At 43.0% G+C, this 21,011-nt stretch overlaps 1 protein-coding gene across 1 annotated transcript in view; it reads left to right on the forward strand.

Moving 5' to 3' along the window:
* The window catches only part of LOC139764179 (uncharacterized), an 89,362-nt gene that overhangs the window by 46,822 nt on the left and 21,529 nt on the right, over positions 1-21,011 (forward strand). The window contains exons 8-12 of the mRNA XM_071690737.1: positions 14,689-14,816; positions 16,037-16,233; positions 17,436-17,681; positions 18,042-18,161; positions 19,403-19,512. Of these exons, the coding sequence (XP_071546838.1) occupies positions 14,689-14,816; positions 16,037-16,233; positions 17,436-17,681; positions 18,042-18,161; positions 19,403-19,512 (801 nt within the window). The remainder of the gene's footprint in view (positions 1-14,688; positions 14,817-16,036; positions 16,234-17,435; positions 17,682-18,041; positions 18,162-19,402; positions 19,513-21,011) is intronic.

Here is a 21,011-nt window from a genome sequence, read left to right on the forward strand (position 1 = left end):
ATATATATATATATATATATATATATATATATATATATATATATATATATATATATATATATATATATATCAAAGAACGCCTTTTGGATTAAGATGAGATTATCTGTCACAAGACCTTCTAATACCAGCTATATTCTTATTCTACGAAAGTGAAGGTTGAACTAAGCTACAACTCTCTCTCTCTCTCTCTCTCTCTCTCTCTCTCTCTCTCTCTCTCTCTCTCTCTCTCTCTCTCTCTCTCTCTCTCTCTCTCTCTCGACTGGAATAATCACCATACCTTCGGTGAATTTCATCGGGGAAGAATGAAAAATGAGTGAACACAACTGGCTACTTCCTATCCTCATTCATACTGTTCTATATGACTCCTGGTTAGTGAGAAATGCGTCAGAGGGACACACATTGCAGCAATGATCAATATAAGTCCTTAGCTGCCTCAAGATCACATGTTCCAAATGAAAGTTAAATTGCAGTGTCTGTTTGACTCTGTTGGTCACATAGGATAAACAAAACATTATTTACACAAATATCTTAACTAAAACCGGTGTGTGAAGGTTTTATGCAACAAACATGATAAGAAAAAAAAAAACTCCCTCAAGAATTTCATAAACTGACGGAATCCTGGAAAGCAGTTCCCTACAAATCTTTTCGTCCCTTTGACAGAGACAGAGACGACCGAGAGGACAGCAATACAGGGCAGGAACTAAACGCCAGCCTGCCACGAACCAATAGCGCAAATGAAACAGAAGGAAAAAAAAGGGCTCATTCCTTTGACATTACTTTCCTTGAACACAACGACGAAGTTTTGTCGTCTCTGTGATGATTCTACGAACTTCCAAACTCCCAAAGTACGACGAATGAGGAGAACACCTTCCAAAGCGCTGATATATTTCTCCGAAAAAAAAAAAAAGGGATAGGGAAGACCACTCAGCCATTAGACCTTCACAGTCTTGACATCAAGAACTTCTGAGGACAAATTCAGAGATGAAGACCTTCATCTTGGTCCCGATAAACTTATGTACCTACTGCAGACGAGGGACTGGAAGTACTCATGACCCTTCCACCCACTCCTGCGCTACCGCGAAATCTAATCAAAGTCGAGTTCTTTAGATGTGAAGTCGACTGAAGGCGGGTCAGATGTTGCCCCTCGTTGAGGTGGATGATGCGGGTGGCGGAGGTACTGCCACGCTGGAGATGGCGACGATCTCAGTCAACGAACGCACGACCTCCCTCCCTCCCTCCTGTGGGAGTGAGAGACGCTGCTGCGGTAGATGGTCCCGTGTTCATTGTTAGGCCACCGATGTCTCGCATCCTGGGAGAACGACGACTCCCTACCACTACTGGAGACGCTGACCCTGGGAGAACGTTGACTTCCCTGTGACGTAATGGAGACGCTGACACCTGGGGGAACGATGACGCTCCTGCGTCTGTCGTAGTCCTCCGTGGGAAGATGCGACAGCTCATCACGGGCGCGCTGATTGTGCGCTGCCTCAATATGAAGGCGATTTCAGTTAACGATTTCGGTGCTTCCCTTACGTCACGTGATGATGCTAGAGAGAGAGAGAGAGAGAGAGAGAGAGAGAGAGAGAGAGAGAGAGAGAGAGAGAGAGAGAGAGAGAGAGAGAGAGAGAGAGAGTCCGTCTAATGGACCATATCTCAAGCAAGACGAGTCCGCTCCTCCGAATGAGGACGTGGCCAGCGTCTGGAAAAAGAAATGAAAACACACAGAAGACACCACAGTTTTGTCAGGACTTAGTTGCTGAGGCAACGATTTTTAGATGATGGCTTGAATTTCATCCATTTAGTCTTTTTTTCTCTCTCTTTTTTCCACCCTTTTTCTTATGAGAGCTGAGGATTTCCTATCGCTGGAAATCCAAAAGGTTTTAAGACAACCTAGTAAAGGAGAATGCCTTCGACCGAACACTTTAACGAAATCTGCGTTTGCTTTTCCCTTGATACCGTAAAAAAAACCAACACACTGGGAGATAATGTACAGTTGTTCATTATACTTTATCCTAAGCATTTTTGGCATGTTTGAAGTAAAAGTTACTATATTAGGGAGACATGACTAATCTATTTCTATTAGCCCAAAGCTAAATATATATATATATATATATATATATATATATATATATATATATATATATATATATATATATATATATATATATATATAAAACCGAAGATGCTAAAGAATTTAGCTGTTGGAGGATATCATACTCCATAAGAACGTTATAGTATTCATGTTTCTCCATGAAATCGAACACTCCAAGAAAAACCTCTCGTAACCCAAGATTCCTTTTCGTAACACCTTTACATACTGTCTTCCGTCGTGTAAAGAGATTCCGATAACACTCGCTGTTCATGAGTTCAATAAAGGAAATGTCATATTCCATAGTTTTATACAATTACCCAGCGTATTCTATAAAGACAAAAATCACTCTAAGTTATTGATATGGTTTTCTGTAAATGTTAACTATTCGCCATTTCCTGCGTTAGCGAGGTAGCGTTAAGAACAGTGAACTGGGCCTTTGAGGGAATATCCTCACCTGGCCCCCTTCTCTGTTCCTTCTTTTGGAAAATTAAAAAAAATATATACACAAATATGTACATAAAACTAATGAATAAATGTGATGGAGAAGGGAAGAGGTGACTCAAACATCGCAGTTAGAGTGTAATATGAGAGAGAGTGTGTTCATGTATCTAATGTCAGACCTGACTTCATTTACATCTAAGACCCGAATGTCTTTAAGTGATTTTCTGGATTTTAAACAAAATGTTTGGGATGCTTTTCCTCAATGTACGTAAAGGAAAAAAAAAAAAAGAGGAAATGAGAGAATCTCCTTAAACGACCTTCCCCCAATATCACCTCAAAAGTAATCAGGGGAAAAACCAGGGTAATTCAGTTCTCTAGTGTAATTGCGTTGAGGCCAAATATCTTTTTCTAATGTTGGCTGAGTCGGCAGGGGCAACTGAAGCCCTAATCAAGGCCATCTCATTAACGATATATATATATATATATATATATATATATATATATATATATATATATATATATATATATATATATATATATATATATATATTTATATATATATATATATATATATATATATATATATATATATATATATATATATATATATATATATATATATATATATATACGCTAGCCTAAGCCAGGTACCCATTTCATCGACCAACACATAGGGATGGATGAACGGTTGGGTTGACTGTAGACCCACCGCCACAACTGGGATTCGAACCCTTAACCACGACGGTCCCGTGAATGCATCACGTGAGGTCAGGAACGCTTTGAACCGCTACACCACTGAAGCCTACATAAATATCACCTTACTTTCCTTCTTTTACATTCCTTGATCATGAACCAAAACGGAACTCACATGAAGAACTAGAGCATAATTCACTGTTCTCAAGCAATACCTACAGAGATCGGTACACAGGCCCTTTCCTCCTCCCTCCCTCCCTGCCTCCCTCCACCACAGCGCGGTGGTGGCAACAGTCGTACCAACACGGCAGAGGACGAGATAAACAATGGTTGGACAAGTTCCGAATGACAACTGATACACGAGTGTCAGTCACGACGCGGCGAGCGGGTGGCGCTGCTGGAAAAAGGGGTGGGGTGGGGTTTTTTTTGTTTTTTTTTTCTTTTTTTTACAAATAATAGTTATGACGATTGGGGCCGTGAAAACCAGAGGAGGGATGGGAGGTGGAGGGATGGGGGGAGGGTTGGTCTATGGCTGACGACGATTGATGTATTTCAATATTTAATCTTTTTTTTTTTCTTTTGAAGAGCAAACTCTCTAACTCATTTCTATCCGATTATTTTTTTTTCCTATTTTCTATATATTACGCCTCATTTCAAAAGATAAAAACACTTCATATTATATATATATATATATATATATATATATATATATATATATATATATATATATATATATATATATATATATATATATATATATATATATATATATATATATATATGTGTGTGTGTGTGTGTGTGTGTGTGTGTGTGTGTGTGTGTGAGAGAGAGAGATTATCATCATTCATCATAATCAATTATCTATTACCACAGGACCAATGAGAGGTTCTCTGAGTAAAATGTACTCCCAGTGACACAGCATCACTGACGTGGCTATTCGCTCGCAGTGTAAATTCGAACAGGTGGCGCCCGCCAACACACACACACACACACACACACACACACACACGCAGAGTTATGGAGGAAATACCTAACCGTTTCATAAAACATCGTCCAATGCAGAAAAATATCACACAACGTTCGAAGAAAATTTAGTCGAATTAAGAGGAAAGACCCTTAAGAGGGTCTATACCTCTTACCTCTACACCCTGGCTGGCTAGGGAGGTCTTAGAAGGGATCACGCAAGGGATGGTGCAATGATGTCAAGACGTGGCAGAGAGACTAGATCTGTTCTTCATCTCAGTATTCACGTGTGGAGCACCTCGCCCGTCCCTCACAACTCCAGGCAGCGGGTTCCTACAACCCCAGACCTCCACCCGGTCACTGTGAATTTAGGAGTAGTCGGGAGCTGGTTGACGACAGTGTCTCGCGAATGCAAAAGACTGGAACACACACACACACACACACACACACACACACACACACACTCTCTCTCTCTCTCTCTCTCTCTCTCTCTCTCTCTCTCTCTCTCTCTCTCTCTCTCTCTCTCTCTCTCTCTCTCTCCATCCTTTTTTTTTCTTTCCGATAAATCTCCATTTTAACGAGGTTGCGTCAGGGATAAAGCATAGCTACAGAGCGATGTAATCCTCGCTTGGCTCCTTCTGCTGTTCCTGCCTTTAGAAAGCGATGATGCAGGAGTGGAGGATTTTCAGCGCCCCCTAGCGCCATACCCTCTCAGTGGCCTTTGATGCACAACACGGAGAAGATACGGGGGTAGTTAGACCTCCTCCCATATCATCTCTTCCAATTCTGTTTCGTCACGTTTTCTATTCTCAATATAAATGTTCTTTCTATGTTCATTCTTATTCTACAAGCGTTCATTTAATCATCATAAGGAGAGTGTTCCATTTCTCTTTCTCGTCCACGTTGATACGTCCGTCCACAACGTTTTCGTGTTCAGCTGCGATCACTTTCCAATCACATCTATTCATATATCCGTACATCAGTTTGTGATTACATTTCTGTGAATCTCGCTGTAATGTCTTTAATGGTAACGTTGATTCCCGATTTTGTACGTCACTTACGACCTTTAACACTTGTAAAATTCTCGATAATACGCTCTTGTGTTTACTAATTCCTTTTTTGAATGGTCAATGCATCTCGCAACGTGCATCTACACCCGTCCAAGATGTTCTTGCCTAGTGTGTCTTATGTCGTCCTCGCTGTTCGTCTGCCTCTCGAAAATGTTTATATCAAGAAATTAATGTTTCTCTGAGCAACTTCCAGTTTCGCGTCGTGTTAATTAAAGCTTCCGTTCCCGTCCTTCCCTAAGATATCCATGATGGTTGTTGTTGTTGATGCCGTGTCGGCCCTCTAATTAATTCCTCCTCCCATTGGCGTACGGCTGTCTGTCATCGTCGTCGACTCACGCTACGACTAAATTTAGTCCGGGGGTTCACAAGAACCCGATCCCTCATTCATCTTGGGCATAATTGATTCAGGGTGAGATCCAAGAGACCCCCCCACACCCCTCTCCCTCCCAATCCCCTCCTAACCGACCCTACATCGTCCGGGGAAAACTTTCAAAAACAACCCTTCCCTCGCCAGGAGTACACCACCCTCTTGTGATAAGATAGAAAAACACATCTTCCTCCTGAGGTTCCTTCCTTGTGGCCGACGACTGACTGTGTCCTCCGTGGACGAGGTGTGTGGTGGTGGTGGTGTGTACAAGTACTGGGGCACTTTTGAGTCGCCTCGTGTGAACTTCGAGGACGTAGAATATTTCAAGCTCGCTTTGTATGAAGTGAATAATTCAAGCTCGCTTCCCGCCGAGGCTCATGAAGGGTCGGGGTGAGAGGCAGTACCGCATCAATGACACACAAATGTTCCTGGGCCGTGCTAGAGATACCAACACTTTGCTGTTGTCTTTATAAAGAAACAAATGCAGCAGGTTCGAGTCCCTCTCGATTCGGGTCGCCGGGAAGGTAATGCTTTAGCTAAGAGCAGGGTGTATGCAAAAAATGTCCATATCGTCTGCCTTCGGGCACGCGAAATGCGTGATGTTAATAGAAGAATCTTGAAATCTTGTGATTTAACGTTGTAGGATATCCAGTACTGGGTCATTTGAGGGAGGTCATTTGCGGTCATGTTCTGAGATGGCTACGTCTGGTGGCAACCATGACATTTGGCGAGATCGGAATTGCTGACATCTAGCGACGGAGGAGGGGGGAGGGAAGGGTCTTGTGTACTGACAAACGTGGCATCTGATAAGGACATGAGAGGGGCTCTGTGTGTGATGACAACCCTTGAAATATATATCACGGTATGTGAGTGTATATATATATATATATATATATATATATATATATATATATATATATATATATATATATATATATATATATATATATATATATATATATACATATATATATATATATATATATATATATATATATATATATATATATATATATATATATATTTATTCATTTATTTTGCTTTATCGCTGTCTCCCGCGTTTGCGAGGTAGCGCAAGGAAACAGACGAAAGAATGGCCTAACCCACCCACATACACATGTATATACATACAAGTCGACACACGCAAATATACATACCTATACATCTCAACATATACATATATATACACACACACAGACATATACATATATACACATGTACATAATTCATACTGTCTGCCCCTATTCATTTCCATCGCCACCCCGCCACACATGAAATAAAAAAACCCTCCCCCCTCATGTGTGCGAGGTAGCGCTAGGAAAAGACAACAAAGGCCACATTCGTTCACACTCAGTCTCTAGCTGTCATGTAATAATGCACCGAAACCACAGCTCCCTTTCCACATCCAGGCCACACACAACTTTCCATGGTTTACCCCAGACGCTTCACATGCCCTGGTTCAATCCATTGACAGCACGTCAACCCCGATATACTACATCGTTCCAATTCACTCTATTCCTTGCCCTCCTTTCACCCTCCTGCATGTTCAGGCCCCGATCACACAAAATCTTTTTCACTCCATCTTTCCACCTCCAATTTGGTCTCCCACTTCTCCTCGTTCCCTCTACCTCTGACACATATATCCTCTTGGTCAATCTTTCCTCACTCATTCTCTCCATGTGACCAAACCATTTCAAAACACGCTCTTCTGCTCTCTCAACCACACTCTTTTTATTACCACACATCTCTCTTACTCTATTATTACTTACTCGATCAAACCACCTCACACCACATAATGTCCTCAAACATCTCATTTCCAGCACATCCACCCTCCTCCGCACGACTCTATCTATAGCCCACGCCTCGCAACCATATAACATTGTTGGAACCACTATTCCTTCAAACATACCCATTTTTGCTTTCCGAGATAATGTTCTCGACTTCCACACATCCTTCAACGCTCCCAGAACTTTTGCCCCCTCCCCACCCTATGATTCACTTCCGCTTCCATGGTTGCATCCGCTGCCAGATCCACTACCAGCTATCTAAAACACTTTACTTCCTCCAGTTTTTCTCCATTCAAACCTACCTCCCAAGTGACTAGTCCCTCAACCCTACTGTACCTAATAACCTTGTTCTTATTCACATTTACTCTCAGCTTTCTTCTTTCACACACTACCAAACTCAGTCACCAGCTTCTGCAGTTTCGCACACGAATCAGCCACCAGCGCTGTATCATCACCGAACAACAACTGACTCACTTCCCAAGCTCTCTCATCCATAACAGACTGCATACTTGCCCCTCTTTCCAAAACTCTTGCATTCACCTCCCTAACAACCCCATCCATAAACAAATTAAACAACGATGGAGACATCACACACCCCTGCCGCAAACCAACATTCACTGAGAACCAATCACTTTCCTCTCTTCCTACACGTACACACGCCTTACATCCTCGATAAAAACTTTTCACTGCTTCTAACAACTTGCCTCCCACACAATATATCCTTAATACCTTCCACAGAGCATCTCTATCAACTCTATCATATGCCTTCTCCAGATCCATAAATGCTACATACAAATCCATTTGCTTTTCTAAGTATTTCTCACATACATTCTTCAAAGCAAACACATCCTCTACCACTTCTGAAACCACACTGCTCTTCCCCAATCTGATGCTCTGTGCATGCCTTCGCCCTCTCAATCAATACCCTCCCATATAATTTCCCAGGAATACTCAATAGACTTATACCTCTGTAACTTGAGCGCTCACTTTAATCCCCTTTGCCTTTGTTCAATGTCACTATACAAGCATTCCGCCAATCCTCAGGCACCTTACCAGGAGCCATACATACATCAAATAACCTTACCAACCAGTCTACAATACAATCACCCCCTTTTTTAATAAATTCCACTGCAATACCATCCAAACCCGCTGCCTTGCCGCCTTTCATCTTCCGCAAAGCTTTTACTACCTCTTCTCTGTTTACTAAATCATTCTCCATAACCCTCTCACTTTGCACACCACCTCGACCAAAACACCCTTTATCTGCCACTCTATCATCAAACACATTCAACAAACCTTCAAAATACTCAACTCATCTCCTTCTCACATCACCACTACTTGTTACCACCTCCCCATTAGCCCCCTTCACTAAAGTTCCCATTGATTCCCTTGTCTTACGCACTTTATTTACCTCCTTTCAAAACATCTTTTTATTCCCCCTAAAATCTAATGATACTCTCTCACACAAACTCTCATTTGCCCTCTTTTTCACCTCTTGCACCTTTCTCTAGACCTCCTGCCTCTTTCTTTTATACATCTCCCAGTAATTGCCCACCAAAAATCGTCCAAATGCCTCTCTCTTCTCTTTCACTAGCAATCTTACTTCTTCATCCCCTCACTCACTATCCTTTCTAATCTGCCCACCTCCCACGCTTCTCATGCCACAAGCATCTTTTGCGCAAGCCATCACTGCTTCCCTAAATACGTCCTATTCCTCCCCCACTCCCCTTATGTCTTTTGTTCTCACCTTTTTCCATTCTGTACTCAGTCTCTCCTGGTACTTCCTCACACAAGTCTCCTTCCCAAGCTCACTTACTCTCACCACTCTCTTCACCCCAACATTCTCTCTTCTTTCTGAAAACCTCTACAAATCTTCACCTTCGCCTCCACAAGATTATGATCAGACATCCCTCCAGTTGCACCTCTCAGCACATTAACATCCAAAAGTCTCTCTTTCACGCGCTTATCAATTAACACGTAATCCAATAACGCTCTCTGGCCATCTCTCCTACTGACATACGTATACTTATGTATATCTCTCTTTTTAACCCAGGTATTCCCAATCACCAGTCCTTTTTCAGCACATAAATCTACAAGCTCTTCACCATTTCCATTTACAACACTGAACACCCCATGTACACCAATTATTCCCTCAACTGCCACATTACTCACCTTTGCATTCAAATCACCCATCACTATAACTCGGTCTCGTGCATCAAAACTACTAACACACTCACTCAGCTGCTCCCAAAACACTTGCCTCTCATGATCTTTCTTCTCATGCCCAGGTGCATATGCACCAATAATCACCCATCTCTCTCCATCCACTTTCAGTTTTAACCATATCAATCTAGAGTTTACTTTCTTACACTCTACATACTCCCACCACTCTTGTTTCAGGAGTAGCGCTACTCCTTCCCTTGCTCTTGTCCTCTCACTAACCCCTGACTTTACTCCCAAGACATTTCCAAACCACTCTTCCCCTTTACCCTTGAGCTTCGTTTCACTCAGAGCCAAAACATCCAGGTTCCTTTCCTCAAACATACTACCTATCTCTCCTTTTTTCTCATCTTGATTACATCCACACACATTTAGACACCCTAATCTGAGCCTTCGAGGAGGATGAGCACTCCCCGCGTTACTCCTTCTTCTGTTTCCCCTTTTAGAAAGTTAAAATATATATATATATACAGAGAGAGAGAGGAGAGAGAGAGAGAGAGAGAGAGAGAGAGAGAGAGAGAGAGAGAGAGAGAGAGAGAGAGAGAGAGAGAGAGAGAGAGAATTATGTCACTCACACAATTTAAAGAAAACTGGCAAAAGAAAAATTCAGTGTTGAAGTAAATTTTTGTTTAGGAAGTGTCACCCGCAAGGACGGATTTTTTTTCATTCAGTTCCCGCCCGCCCGTACAGGATGATACTAATCCGCAACATTCTTTTAGTATTCGTTGTATTCTTTACTAAAGCGGCAGAATCCGTTCGTGGATTCTTGCCGTTCTCCGCCAGAGGCGCTCGTGTTCGGACCGTTCGTGTCGTCACACACCATCGAGTTGATTTCCACTTCGAACACAGTGTTCTCTAGCGGGTGAGGATTTCATCCCAGTGTTACGTTTAGGATCGATTATGTCAGCATAGTGCTCCTGGCGCTGACGCTGTGGTATGATCGTGTCAGCGTAGTGTTGCTGGCGCTGACGCTGTGATATGATTATGTCAGCATAGTGTTGCTGGCGCTGACGCTGTGGTACCTCGATGCAGCGAAACTGATTTGGTTGTGAGGATATTTTTTTGAGAAACATTTAATTTCGCGTTGGTGATGTTAAGTTTATGTTGTGCTGACACCATGATGTTTATGAGGTATTTACACTGTAACTGTTTATGTTGTGCTGACACTGTAATGTTTAAGTTGTGCTGACACCTTCATGTTATGTTGTGCTGACACTGTGATGTTTGAGTTGTGCTGACACCTTCATGTTATGTTGTGCTGACACTGTGATGTTTGAGTTGTGCTGACACCTTCATGTTATGTTGTGCTGACACTGTGATGTTTGAGTTATGCTGATACCTTCATGTTTATGTTGTGCTGACACCATATGTGTCCATGCTGCGCCAACACCGTGATGTTTATGTTCTCCTGACACTGTAATTGTTCAGTTTGTGCTGACGCCTTGATGTTTATGTTGTACTCACATCTTATATGTTTATGTTGCGCTGACATCATACTGTACACGTAGCAATGACGTCTTGATGTGCCATGATGTGCTGACGCTCTGATGTTCATGTTGCACTGGCATTGAAGTCTTTGGTGTTGTGCTGACTTCACGATGTTTATGTTGTGCTGACGTCATGATGTTCGTGTTGTGCTGACGTCATGATGTTTATATGTTGTGCTGACGTCACGATGTTCACGCTAGAATAACTGCAGTAATGACTGTCATGCGTTGCTCAGAGAACGCTTTACGTTATCCTCACTGATGCTATCATGTCTGCCCATCATTATGGCACAAGATCTCTATATCAAGTTATTTTTTTTTTCTTTTTTTCACATTTCACAGAGTAATCATTACTTTTAATTGACCACGAAGTGTTGTGATGACGGGGAATGTATAATGTCAATTTACAATAGGAGAAGAAATATATCTTTTTTTGGTTCCTAGTGTCATCCCTGCATGTTTTAGTTAAGGTATGACAGATATGAGGCTATTCTGCCGACATTCTGCCGACCAGGACTTAAATGACTCCTTTTTGAACACGGTCGAACGACCCTTGAGCACGGCGGTACGACCCCTTGCTGAAGGTGGTACCTTCGTACGTGTTCAAGGCTGTTCTCGACATGCTATAAATCACCAGCTATGCTCTGCTATATTAAGCTAGAGCATAGAGGTTTCTTCGGATAAGGCAACCGATCGGCATAGCGTCGCCCAAAATCGGCAGCATAGCCTCTGTGTCCTTAACTTTACGTAGATTTAATAACACCATTGCAGAGTTAGGTCGCCTACTTGAGCCTAACTTTATTGCTTACTCACTTATATAAGTTGCTTGTGTATCATAAATCGTATTATGCACCAATCATAATTACCTTTAGATTACCTTGATGTTTACAAAATTGACTATGATCACTTTTGCCCACAAAACGACTGCGATGACCCTTATGTTTACAAAATGACTTTACGATTACCTTTATGCTTAAAAATGTCTTCAGAATTACCTTTATGTTTAGAATAATAACCTTACAATTACGTGGATGTTTACTAAATGACTACGATTATCTTTAGTTTACAAAATGACCTCATGACTACTTTTTACATTTACAAAATCATATTCACTATATTTTGACAAAATCATTTCACGATTACCTTTATGATTACAAAATGACTTTCTGATTACCTTTAAGACTTTACGATGACCTTCTATTTTATGATATGGCCTGATGACTCGATCCCCCTTTTATGGATAATGGGGGGTAATACCACCTGTAAATAGTGTACCCATGTAAACAGTAATACTATCCCTTTGCCCCCCCCCTAATAATTAGTGCTCATCTGTCCGCTGTTATCGTAAATCAACTCCACCACTTTCCTGTTTGTTTGTTTGTTTGTTTACTTCCCCTTTTGTGTCTCTCGTGTCCTAAGCTTTTGTCTTGATGTTTACGAAAATGGCCTTCTGTACGTGTGGTATGGCGACCCCCAAAGGACGGAGGGTAAGGAGGGTAATTTGTTTTTTGGAGCAACTGTATAAATCCCCTCCCCTACAAGTCCATCATTAATCCCAAATCCGCTGGTATGACTTTAGTGCATGATTAATCCCCGAACGTCCATAAATTAGTCCAAAAACTGATCATAAATTCCCTCGTCCGTCTTTCAGGCCATTTTCAGTGTCCACGTTTCCGTAGTAATCGCCCCATTCTGCAATAATCCCCAGTCCATCAGGACTCTTCCGCCATCCCTCTCTCTCTCTCTCTCTCTCTCTCTCTCTCTCTCTCTCTCTCTCTCTCTCTCTCTCTCTCCCTACACCCAACCTCTCTATCATGTAATCCGCCGATCAACCGTGTTGATCACCCAGTCGGCTATCAATGCCTCATTCCGTCATCAATCATGCAGAACGACATTAATCAAATTCACACAGCAAATCCATGCAAAGCCAAGCCCCAACACCCCCTCAACCCCCGTATGCCCCGATATTCACAGGCACACTTAGTGTGACTTTACACACAGTCATTATAACTTAACCCTCATTCAGCGTGAGTGACAAAATCCACAACGCACTCAGTGTGAAGTATACAACACAGCATATCTCACACTCACGACAAGTCATTGTCAGTCAACAGTCACACTCAGAATGACTGATAAGATACACGAATACTTACACTCATCATCACACTCACCATGACACACACACACACACTTGATACAGGAAATCTATCAGCTTGTAGGACTTCAACAGTACTTAGTACCTAGAGCTACGTCAAATGATAACTATCTCTCTTACACACTTAGTATGATACAAACACGCACACACACACGGCACATAGTATGACTCAAAATATCCACCGTGAGTTGCTAATCATACTAAGCACAGGAATCATTACACGTCCACAGTGTCTTCAAACAAATACATGAGTTGACGTCTCACTTCTGTCCTCGTCTTGTGCATCCTTGTTACTTTTCGTATCTTTTTTTGGTCTATAAGTAGACATGTCTGTCTATCCTGTCATCCTCTAGTTTGTCTGCCATTCTGTTTCTACAGTGTATCTTTCAGTGTATCTTTGTGTAACTACCAGTCTGTCCTTATGTCTATATGTCCATCTATATCATCATCTCTTTCACTCTCTCTCTGTCTCATATATATATATATATATATATATATATATATATATATATATATATATATATATATATATATATATATATATATATATATATATATATATATATATATATATATATCACATAATGACCTCCAACAGCAAGGATTTGAATCCTACACTATTTGCGTGGTTGCCGGGTAGGATACGCAAATGGTGCGGGATCGAATCCTTGCTGTTGGAAGGCATTATGTGTTCTGTGAAAAGTGCGCGTTCATATATATATATATATATATATATATATATATATATATATATATATATATATATATATATATATATATATATATATATTTCAGGTGTAGGTGCGTTCACGTGTGTGTGTGTGTGTGTGTGTGTGAGCATTACATGTGTGTTACGGGGAAACAGTTTCACACTCGTGTTCTCCCCGCCCTGTATAAATGTACTATCTCTATACTCCCATGTATCTGTGCGCGCACACACACACATACAGTCCTTATCCATGTACCCATCTATTGACCAGTAGGCTGAACCGTGCTGAAACATAGTCAGCACCGCTAATCACTTTATCACGGATGCCCGTGTGTGTGTGTGTGTGTGTGTGTGTGTGTGTGTGTGCGTGTGTGTGTGTGAATCCACGTGTTTGTGAGCGCACGAGCGCATGCGTATGGGTGAGCGTATATAGGTAGGAGCATGTTCTTGTGTATGCATGTACGTATGTACGTAGGCATCCCAAATCTCCCATGTAACACCTGCAGCTAAATATATGTGACGTGTTTGAGCCACTCACACAGAGTGTCGATCAGACAACCTAATAGAAGCATATGATGTTACGTACATTTTCCCCTATAAGAGTGATTGACACATCACTCCATAAACTAACACTAAGAATAAGGCTGTGCCCCGTCACATATATATTTCCTTCCATAAAAAGTAATTTACTTTTTCACTCAAAGTTCTTTCCCCAGGCCGGGCCAGAGCAGCCAGGTTCGAAGTAACTTTAAGAGCGAGTTCTCCCGAAGCCTTGAACCCCTCCTCTCCGTCGTCGGCAAGGGCAGAGGAGACCCCAGCATCATGCCTTCAGGTACGCCATAGTGTAGTGGTGATGGGCGGGAGTGAGACCTGAGTACAGGCCTCCGAATCATGTCCCTTGGGGGAAGCGTAAAACTTTGGAGGACCCCCCAGCATCTCGCCCTCAGGTACGCCATGGTGTAGTAGTGATGGGTGGGGACGGAACATGGGTGGTGGTCCCCGAATTATGGCTTCATAACTGTGGGTGGGCGGACCCCCTTCATAGTCCTGGCTTTGTACATGGTGTCGGTGGGAAGTGCAGGTTTTGTGCGTTGATGTAAACCTCATCGTCAAGTCAGTATGGTGCAGATGGGTGGGGGATCCTGGTCGTCATGCCTTCAGGTATGGTATAAATAGGTGAGAACCCGTGTAGACATGCCCTCAGATACCGTGAAGGTAGATGAGGACTCCTCTGGTAACGTCCTCTGGGTATGTTGTAGGTACAATGGAATCCTCCAAGTTCAGGTAAGGTATGAGTGGACAGAGGCCCTCTGGTCACACCCTCAGGTTAACGAGATCTACTTGGACTCTCCATGTACTAACGAGACACTTGAACTCTACAATACTCTACTGAAATCCTCTAGCGCTGCGCTGTACCAAAGGATTCCTAAGTTACTGAACACCCTAGACTTGAACTATCTATATTTACATCTTTCCCACCACAAATCTCCTGTTTTACTGGCGGATGTTCATCACGATCTCTAGGTCACTCTATACCGCAATTTAGGTCTCGGAATCTCTCGTGCTCGGTCTCTATACATCATACTCTAGGTCTCAACCTCTTCATATGGTGCTTTGTGCTTCAGGCTTTTGTTTCTAAAGCCTGCATACGAGTACAAAAAAAAGAACGTACATATCGTACTTTTGAAACACCGCGCATATCATTCTTTAGAACCGTACATAATGTCTTGTTGGAATCTCCCATTCACGCACGAGAACGCTACGTCAAACACATACTGACTCTAGATGCCATACGCACAAAAAAAAACTTTGCCAACAATAACTGCTAGACTTTTACATGCCGTGGTTTAGAACCTCATCACATCGAAGTCAAACGTAAGCAGAGGACATCTAAGTCAACCGTAACCTGATGACTTCGAAGTCCAATCACAGGACCTCGGAGTCGAACGTGACCGGAGGCCCTCGAAGTTATACGCAAAGCGGAGGACTTCGAAATCAAACCTAACCAATGTACTTCGATGTCGAACGTTAACCAGAGGACCTCCCCAACAGGATCATCAGGGTGCAGTGAGAAGCAGTCGTCGGACGGCGGGTGCGCGTCGCGGCCGCCCTCGGCAGCCTCGGTGATGGGCCCCGCGCCCTTTGGGATGCCCGGTTCCAGACGATCCCTCTCCGCCGCCAAGCTCAAGATCCTCGAGAGCGGAGGGCCCTTCGCCGAGCACTGCAAGACGCACGAAAATAAATTTAGGGTAAGTTACTCGTTCTCTGTTACCCTTCCCACTAGAGGCCGGGTTTGACTCAGTAGTGTCTCTGAGTCGCAAGCCTTCCAGTCAATATTCTCCACTCGTTCCTGCCCTCGTGATTCATTTTCTTCAGCTTCTTCCAGTGTCTTATCCCTCTTCTTATGAGCGAGCTCTTGATGCCCTTCATCCATCTCTTACTAAGACGTTCTGGTAGGCACCTTCGGAATGTTTCTTGGCGTATGTTGCGCCTTCCATTCCTGGTACATGGCTTAATATTTTCTATCACTTCTAATACGTCTAATACGTCTAATATCTTTCATCTTGGTGTTCTTCATCTTATCCTTTCTTTTCAGTTCTCTGAATAGCCTTGTTGTTGAGACTGAATTTAGGGAAAGTTACTTGTTATTAAACAGAGATTTAGGTCAGACTTGCTTGTTATTATTGAGCTATTACGAATTAATCACTGATAAAGTTAATTGTAATTGTGCCGCTCAAAATGTGGGTGAAAATTATAAATATGACGAAGAACTGCAACAATTCTTAATGTAAAAAATATAATATCACAACGTGAACGTATGTCTTACCTGAACGCTCTATACATAAACTCAGAAGTCATATTGCATCTACAGCAAAGCCACACACACACACACACACACACACACACACACACAATCCTATCATCATCAAGTCTCTTGTTACCCACAGCAAAAGCTGACCGACGCAATCAATTCACCATTATCTCCTCTAACTCCCCACAGCAAGTATTAATCACCTTATCTAGCTCCCTAACACAATAATTGATCATCTCTTACTGTCCATGACAAGAACTAATCACCTTCTCTCATTCCTCACAGACAGAACTGATCATCTTTATTCTTTACATCAAGAACTGATCATCATTTCCTCCCCACAGCAAGAAGGGATCATCTTCTAGTCCTTCCCACAGAAAGAACAGATCATTATCTCTTCCTCCCATTGCTAGAACTGATCATATCCCTTCCTCCCCACTGTAAGAACTGATCATCTCCCCTTGCTCCCCACTGTAAGAACTGATCATCTCCCCTTGCTCCCCACTGTAAGAACTGATCATCTCCCCTTCCTTCCCACTGTAAGAACTGATCATCTCCCCTTCCTCCCCACTGTAAGAACTGATCATCTCCCCTTCCTCCCCACCATAAGAACCGATCATCTCCCCTTCCTCCCCACAGCAAGAACTGACCGGCAAGTTCACGAGATTAAAAGAAGAAGCTCAGGAGCTGCACCGGGACGTCACCCTCAGGAGGTGCTTGACGCGACGGGGCCGGGTCGAGGAGATCGTCCGGGAGTGCGCCGCCCTCGAGGACGAGTTCCGCGCCTACACGGACGAACTGGAGGAGCTGAGGGCCGTCTTCGACTCGGCCTGGGACGAGCAGATCCAGAGGGTGTACGCCGAGCAGGAAGTTTTCCAATCTCAGGTACGACTGTGAATCACACACACACACACACACACACACACACACTGGGTAATGAAGAGATTTGCCTGTTCCAAACTTTCCTTCCCTGAGACTCGCATTATGAAGACCAGTCGTTACTACAAACTTCCATCAGGAGAAAACATTTTGTTCGTCTGGAATCAGAACACATTTTTTTTTAATACCATCCCAAAACAGACAAATGAACATCTATTCCTTCTGTCAAACGATGTTTGGTGGGAGCATCTAATTCTCAGAAATAACTTGTGATCTATATTTTTCACTTCAATGTAGAGATATCATTTAGAGACCAGTCCTGACCTAGGCTGACCTGACCTGACCTGTTGTTTCCCCCCGGGCCAGGTGAATGACGTGGCCAGCCTGCGGGACGAGAACAAGCGGTTGATGATCATCGCCCAGCAACTAGAGCCCTACATCCGCTCCATCACGGCCCTCATGGAGAGAATATCTCCCAAGCTCCAGGTGAGGTGGCGGGTTAAAGGCCTTACCCCGCACTGCTGGAGGAAACGGAGTCTCGATGAGGGATGGCTTCGCCCTCTGGTCTCCTTATATCCCGGCAAATAAGTCCCCTCTGACAACACGTCCATAACACACTTGTCATCCTATCTAACACTGTCTTGTTTGTCTTCAGAGCGGGAAGCGCTTTTTTGCTCATCACTAAGAACGAGGTAGCACTGTCTTGCTTAACACCAACGTGAGAAAGCTCTATCTTATCATAAAGTGAGGCGACACTGTCTCACTTAACCAACGAGGTCAGACAACATGGTCTTATTTGTAGTCTCTCTGCCAACGTGAAAAAAAAAAGAAAACTGTCTTACCTACCTCTAAAGTGAGGCGACGCTCTCAGAATGAGGCCACACTCTCACTTATCACCCCCTCCCCACCCGCACCCCACATTAACGTGAGAAAACTCTATCTTACATACAACCAACGTGAGGCGACACCGTCTCTATTATCACCAAAGTTAGACACCCGTTTCTTACCTGTCATTCCTCTTGCTCCACTTCTGATGTTCATCTTTTCCCTCCAGCCATACGTCCAGCCTCATAAGCATGTCATGCCAGAAGGTCTGGAGTGTCTCGGGAGTTCGTCAGTGCCTTCTGCTGTTCTCTTTCCTTTGAACCCAAATGTAAAACTTGCTATTCCAGTTTCTTGTCTCTTGTAACTTGTTGCATCCCCTCACCCCATACATCACATATTCTACAACTCCTCTCATTTACGGAAATCCCTCTACCTGCACATAATAATAATAATAACCTACCTGCTTTACTGTCTTCTCACAATATACATTAAGAATGGAGAATGCTATAGCTGTCCTCCAGCAGATAACCTCGTTGTAGCCCATCAGGTCCTCTGTTATCTAGGTTTCCCAACTCCCCTAGTCATCTCACCTTCCATAAAGTACTACGTAAACTATATAGAGGTGATGGCACACATAAGTGTATCCCTATAAATGTACTGAGCTTAGCATGTGTATTTTCTTCTGGTCAATTCTCATACGTTCATGAAAACCTTATGAGCTTTCCATAGGGTCACCTTTGTCACGTTCGTGGCATCTAAGCTCCACATGTTAGTTTCTATGCCTCCACATAGCCACTAATTCCCCCCAGGTGACCATATAACTAACATCAGTAATGACAGACGACCCCTCACGACAGTACTCACCATATAACTCCGGCCTTCTTCTTCTGCTTCCCCTTCAGGTCCCGCAGAGCCAGGCGGCGTCGACGGTGTCGGTGGTGGACTCGAGTGAGAACATCATGCAACAGATCCTCGACCAGATCAGTGCCTGCAATCCAGACCAGCAGCAGAGGTGAATCATACTGTTACTAACATCTGTCTGGGGGGGTTAAACATATGTCGGGCACATCTGTTGGGGATGATGTGGAGCATTTGTTCATGAGAGGGACATTAGTGGAGTGCCTCTGTTTGTGAGACACCCAGTCAGTGGGACTCGCTGTTTGTGAGTTACTACACCAGTGGAAGCTTCTGTTCAGTGAGGGACTAAAATTCGTGGGAACCTTTGTTTTGTGGGAACAGAATCTTTACAACTCCTCTTCTGGGACTGTGGTGGCCATCTATTGCACGAAACATCTGACTGGGGAAATATATTGCGGAGGAACATCTCTCTTTGAGGGACTATAGGACTGAAAACATCTGCTGTAGGATATGGTCTCTACGGAAATACCTGCTGAAAGGATAGCCAAATCAATGAAAACATCTGTTTAAACATGTGTACTATCAGAAACTCATACATGTAAGTAGTCAGGACTGGTGTTAACACGTGCTTGGATTAGACAGACTGTTTGAAACACGCCCTGGGAGGCTTAAAGTGCTGGGAGCATCTGCTGGGAAAGGGGACACCTGCTAGAAAGACAGCATTGCTAGGGACATTAACTAGAAGTATAAAGGATCACTTCCGAACAACCAGCGGTGGATTATGGAAGACATGTCCAGGAGGAGACGCTGTAGCATCCGCTGGGCTACGACTATACAGCTAAAAACACCTGTGAGCCACATGTATAAACTTGAAACATCTGTGCAAAACATCTGAGGGAAATATGACATTTGAAACATCTTTTGTTGAAGATGAGACAGGTGGAGGCATCCGAAGAAAATGGATTACTTTACCACACATGATGGAGATTTGTTTTTAGTAAATATATTGTGGGATACACCACTGGGACTACCGGGATGGATTCAGGTCTCATCCCTCGTCATCGAAAAAAAGACGGACATTTGGCTCTTTTGGTTTGATACTGTTCGAGCAACTCGGAATTTCACGGAACTCTCTTGTGTCAATCCAGAACACCGAAGCTCCGATCACCCACCCTACAGAAAGCCTTGGACATGCCTCAATGCTCATGGGTGATGGTCCTGACGCTTCCGTGAGAAACTCTTGGCTTCAGTGCCAGTTTCTCTCAATGCCATCCCTGTGCTAGAGTTGCCATGATCAAGTTCTCGAACTCGTTCACAGGTGGCCTCATCGCTAGCGTCTGAAGGCTCGTCCTAACGAGGGAGGAGAGGAGAAGCGGTCATTCTGAGACCGTCACGACCGTTGGCTACTTTCTTCTACACTCCATCTTGTTACTGTGGCAGATGGCGAGACACCAGCATCATGTGCGGCTATGCACACGTTGATGGACTTTTGTCACAGACTTTTTTTCGTTGGCGGCAAATATTTATATATATATATATATATATATATATATATATATATATATATATATATATATATATATATATATATATATATATATATATATATATATTTCATACTATTCGCCATTTCCCGCATTAGCGAGGTAGCGT

The sequence above is a fragment of the Panulirus ornatus genome, chromosome 48 (assembly GCF_036320965.1).
Source record: "Panulirus ornatus isolate Po-2019 chromosome 48, ASM3632096v1, whole genome shotgun sequence".
NCBI lineage: Eukaryota > Metazoa > Arthropoda > Malacostraca > Decapoda > Palinuridae > Panulirus > Panulirus ornatus.